Source organism: Euprymna scolopes, chromosome 34 (assembly GCF_053919585.1).
Source record: "Euprymna scolopes isolate OS-2025 chromosome 34, ASM5391958v1, whole genome shotgun sequence".
NCBI lineage: Eukaryota > Metazoa > Mollusca > Cephalopoda > Sepiida > Sepiolidae > Euprymna > Euprymna scolopes.
The window spans coordinates 36328810-36334421 of NC_136515.1; the positions used below are offsets into that span (position 1 = coordinate 36328810).

At 43.3% G+C, this 5612-nt stretch overlaps 1 protein-coding gene across 1 annotated transcript; it reads right to left on the bottom strand.

The window, feature by feature from the left end:
* Positions 1-453: 453 nt before the first annotated feature.
* On the bottom strand, positions 454-5118 carry LOC145259234 (uncharacterized). Its single transcript, XM_080117075.1, has one exon. The coding sequence runs from the start codon at positions 5116-5118 to the stop codon at positions 454-456; it is 4665 nt and encodes a 1554-aa protein (XP_079973201.1).
* Between the last annotated feature and the right edge of the window lie 494 nt (positions 5119-5612).

Here is a 5612-nt window from a genome sequence, read left to right on the forward strand (position 1 = left end):
TTTGAAACTTCTGAATCACATTTTCACTAATATGTGTGTAGACTGTTTTGCAATTTCTTCAGGATCAGTTGTTTGTTCAATGGACGTTCAAAAAACAGAAAAATAATTTACTGTTGTACTGCTAAAATGTTATTCCATAGCCAATACAATTGTTTAGGGTTGATCAGAATGAATCTAATTATGCAGAGTTGGCAACCAAATAAAGACGAAAGAATTATAAGGACCGCAAATGCTTCTGAATATATTTAAGGGCACTCTAGGTTTTGCCAAATTCATATTTTCACTCTATTTCTCTTTCCATAGAGGTTACTGTGTAAATACATGAAATTGTTTTCATTTTGTTACAAAAAAGAATCCAGGTTAGTGAATTCTTTACTGGGTGCTGGCAAAGCTTTAGAAGGAATAAACACGGTTAATAGAGAGGAGAAATTGAGGTGTAAAATTGTTGAAAAATTATAAAACCTCTTTGTAAACAACATTTTTAGCAAGTGTTTTAGGAGAAAACACAAAGAGTTTGGATTGTGAGCCCACACGTGAGGCAGCTACATAGAGCTGACCGTGAGAAAAACATTGCTCCTGTAAATGAATGCCTGCAACGTCAAAGGTTTGGCCCTGGGATTTGTTGATGGACATCGCGAAGCACAGTTTCACAGGGAACTGTGATCGCTTGAAGTAAATGCCCAGGTCTGGATTTGATGGATATAGGGGTATCCTCGAAATTAGCACTGTCTCTCCTTTTCCACAGCCAGTCAATATTTTGGCCTCGATAATATTAGGTGACAGGGATGTTACCACGAGGCGGGTTCCATTACATTGCTTTGGTGGTATGAGGTTACGAATGAGCATTATAGGAGCTCCAACCTTAAGTTGGAGTATGTGGGGTGGCAGGCCAGGTGGTTCTAGGGAGTTTAGCAACTCCACCGTGTAATCAGCCAGATCAGCAGTATCAGGTGTGCGGTCAATGGATTTATAGACACGTTCCTCTCCCGGGATGAGTTCCAAAAGTCTGTAGTTAATCGCATTGACGGAGGCGTTTTTTGGAGCCAGAATCGCTCTCGTGGCGAGCCAATCAAAGTCCCTGTAGTTTTTCTGAATGTTCTCGAAAACTGCCTGGTATAGGTGGGTTGGCGTTTCAACGATGGTTGATATGTGTTCAACATTTGTGTAATCTTCAGTGTCTGTGGGAGTACGTCCTTCACCAAGTTCCAGAAGTGCATTAGAGAAATTAGCAGCATCTGGGTTGCGGCTAAGGTGGACACGCATATTTGTTGTGAGTTTTAAATGGTGAACTTGATCCCACAGTATCGACGATTTCAGGCATGCTTGAACAGCATCAGCGCGTGTCCCTTTTGGGACAACAGGAAGTGTTTGTCGGAAATCTCCACACAGCAGAACTGTTAATCCACCCATGATGTTGTCACAGTTGCGTAAATCTTGAAGGGTCCTGTTCAATGCTTCCAACGCAACTTTGTGCGCCATCGTGCATTCATCCCATACGATGAGTTTGCATCTGCGTAACAAAACAGCTTTATCCGAATTCTTTTCGATGTTGCATGTTGGGAATTCAGTTTGTGTGTAGTTGATGGGCAATTTTAAAGCTGAATGTGCCGTTCTGCCATCAGGGAGTAAAGTTGCAGCAATTCCAGAGGTTGCAACAGCTATAGCGACAGCTCCACTCCGTCGCACATGGGCAAGTATTAATTTGGTGACAAAGGTTTTTCCTGTGCCACCAGGTGCGTCCAAGAAAAATATTCCTCCACGGTTCTGTTGAACATTTTCATTGATCATATGGTAGACGTTCAGTTGTTCAGGCAACAGTTTAGGCTCATTCTCAGCAATGTACGCATTAAGTTCTGTAGGTGAGTAGCATATTTCACGCAGTAAATTTAGGCTCAAACTATTCCCTTCATGGCAGATGGGGGCAGGTAGGCCATATGATGGTAAAGTGGAACCACCAATTTCCAAAAGGAGGTTTTCGAGGCAAATTAGCCCTTCATTGTAAATCACTTGGGAGTAGTCTTGCTCCACCGATGTATTCTCAAGTTGGGCTCTTCTGGAAATGTCTTCGGTCATGAAGTTACGAAATTTCATCCATAGATGTTTTGGATCGCTCAAGTCACACCATACTATCATAATTGCAAAGAGCGACCGTAGAGCATGGGGAGATTTGAATAGACTTCCTTCTGTCATGGCGGCATCCCACTGAGAATCGTTTTCAAGTAGTCCCAACTGGGAGCATGCATCACGGAAGGTTTCACACAGGACGCCATCGACAGTTTTTATGTCATCAAAACTTATAGGGCCACGGACTTCGTGAAGGAGAAGACGAAGATGGAAGCACTCATGTTGACGTGGTGGCACTGTGTAAACTCGCCCGAGACAGGAATCATATTTAACCCCTGGGAAGCCATCGACAGGGTCTCCACACTTCCTGCGAGTCCACTGTTTGTTATTCCAAGTGTAGTAGGAAGGGATCTGTGGATACAAAAGCGTCTTTGCAAACTCATCATGGCCGCATAGTTTGAAGAAGGCAGTAAGCGTAGTTTCTGGTGGATGCTCCACCACCTGATTAGCAGTGCCGGCAGAAAAGTAAACTCTTTGCCCATTTTCAAGGTGAACAGCGAGTTGTATAACTGCAGGATATCTTTGGTGCAAGGGAAATGAGTAAAAATGCCATACACCTTCACCGCAACACAGGAAACGTCCAATGACATGAGCAGATGGCTCGTCTCGAGAACCGTCGCGCTGAACAGCAAACGCTGCAGCATCGCTTCCCTTGTTGATGTATTTGCAGATATATTTAATGGATTTCACTGAGTGACAGAACTCCACATTGATGTGCGATTGGAAAATTTTCGTCAGCAAGGGACAGTACGGTACTATCCATCGGTTATCAACAGTGCTCCGACCAACTATCATCGTATGGCCGCCATCACCTGGACTCCGTCGCCTGTAAAGTGGGTAACCATCACCTCCTGTTTGTGTAGCATTGACAAATCTCCGTGGGTAGCCGCAAGCGCACACCGATTTCTTTTTACAGCATGATTGAGCTTTCTGGCCAGGACCACAGGGTCCATGAACCATCGTTGCTTTGACAATTTCGTAAAGCTGTGGGTCTAATCCAGGATCGGGAATCTCGGCTGAGATAATTTTGTCAATATCAGTGGATTGAATCCGTTCACACAGCCAGATTAAGATATGGGCATGCGGAAGGCCTCTTTTTTGCCACTCTACAGTGAATATGTGGCACCTTACTCGGCCGTAGACTTCACCCTTGACTATAAGATCCATGAGTTTGCACAATTTAAGCCGGAAAACACGGGCAATGAGATCAGGTCGGTCGTAGTGTTCTTGACCCAGAAACAGTTCATCTCGTATTTCTTCCCATGATGGATTGCAGGTGAAGGTAATAAACAAATCCGGTCGGCCATAATAGCGGACGTACGTCATTGCGTCTTGTGTGCGGGCATGCATATAACGCGGGCCACCGATGTATGTGGACGGAAGAATTGTCAGTTTTCCAACAGTGTTAGGGTCAGTTTCATTTCTCATGCCATCGTGCAGATGTATGTATGAAGACGACCGAAGCTGTTTTTGGTGAACCCGAATATATAGGAGCCTTTCAGATTCCATTTTTGCTGCCATGTCGACTATGTATTGTTGCAGAAGAGGTCCACTCCGAAGGAGAGTGTTGAAATCGTCGTCGCGAACCATCAGTCTGTATGCGTAATATGCTCTGCATGTAATAGTTTTGGGATTGATGGTCGTTTGTCCCAAGTTTTGTTGACATGGTATGTGAAAATGGTATCCATCGTCACCGTAAGGAAATAGTAGGGGATATTGTAGTGCGTCGTATGATCGATGCATTTCATGTATTCGCTGTAGACGTCCACCCCTAGTATGAATAACTATGTCGCGTTTGTTGTTGTGCTCACCCTGGATGACTGCAGAAACCTCGTTGCAAGTGGGAGCATTGAAGCGACGCTCATGTTCTCCTGTAGGACGTTTGTCTGCGTTAATAACGATGGAAAAATTAGGCAGAGGAACATTCTGTAGTGCATACTTGAAACTTTGAATATATGGGTTCGTTTGGTGGAGCATGTCTTGAAGCTGCAAAACAATACTGAGTTGTCGTCGATCCGAACTGTCGTTTGTCTCGGCTGTAATAGCTAGTCGGTTTTCAGCTTGTTGGACGTAGTCACTTACGAAGTAGAGTTGTAAAAATGATGGTTGTACGGTCTCATCAGGTAAAAGGGACCCTATTAGATGGTAGACTTGGCCTTGCACCTTAAATGCGGGATTCCAGCCGCTTTCACGGACAATGTTTGCACCAAATGATGTCATTTGGAAGTAGCAGTTGAAAAGTCGAATGGATTTCCGAAAATATTTAGATTCATCAGTCATGCCCAAAAGTAGGTCTCGCAGTGGTTGAGGTAAAGTCTGTAGGGATGGTAGTTTAACTTTACCCGAAGAGCAGCATAGGCTTGGAGGTTCTGCCGGCCATTTTTTAGCTTTGCAGAATGAACATATGCAATTCATCGAACCAATGCTAAGATCCTGCCGGGTAGAGAAGTCATAGTTGGCGTCATAGTTCAATGCTTTGCGTAACCAAAACTCCGGTGAAGGGCATATGTTGCCGCGAGAGGCATGAAATCTCCGAGTAACAGCCTGAACTCGTATCCTTCGAGCTTCTGGTGGCTGAGATGACCGAATGGCGGCTCTGGATGTGTTATCTCGGGCAAGTCGTCTGACCCTCGCTTCAGTAGATTCAGCAGCTCGTGCTGAAGCTGTGGAGGCTGCGTTAGCTGCTCTCCGCCGAGCTGTCCTTTCTGTAGATTCGTTGGCCCTTGCAGAAGAGGTACTTGCAGCATTGGCTGCTCTACGGTTGGCCTGAATCTCTGCAGTTTGTGAAGAACGTAGTTGAGCCATGGCTGCAGCATGTCTAGATAAACGATAAGTCCGTTGAGTAAGTGTTTCAGAAGATCTGGTCTGAGACATGCGCTGTGCTTCGCGAGAACGTAATAATTCTACTTCATCGTAGTCTAGGCTTGCTCTGATGTTCCTAACAGTAGTCGCTGCTTTCGTGCGCCTTCCGAGCTGATTTTTTTTGGGTGGCATTGTTGCGAAATTACTCTGCGGGTGTGTGTGGAATTGAAATGGAATGCTGCCGAAACAATTGTTGAAAGAGTCAATATTTAGGTAGTGTGTATGGTATAAAATAAAATAAAAATAAAGGCAATCAGTATGTGTAATTTCCCCAATACATCAATGTAGAAATATTGGGATTAAAATGTACAGTTGGAAAAACCTCTATATTTATATAAATAAAACAAAGTAAGATATACGTGAAATAAATGAATTTGAAGGTACAATAAATATGTATAAATATGTATAAATGTATGGTGTAAAATCAAATGAAAAAAATGGATGTCCAGGAAAAAGGCAATCAGTATTTGTAAAGTCCCCGTTACATCAACGTAGAAATATTGGGATTAAAATGTAAAGTTTTGAAAACCTCTACATTAGGTGTCAAAAATTGAAGATATAATAAATATGTATAAAAGTATGAGAAGATTAAATGCGAAAAGTAATAATATTGAGAAATGCTTTCT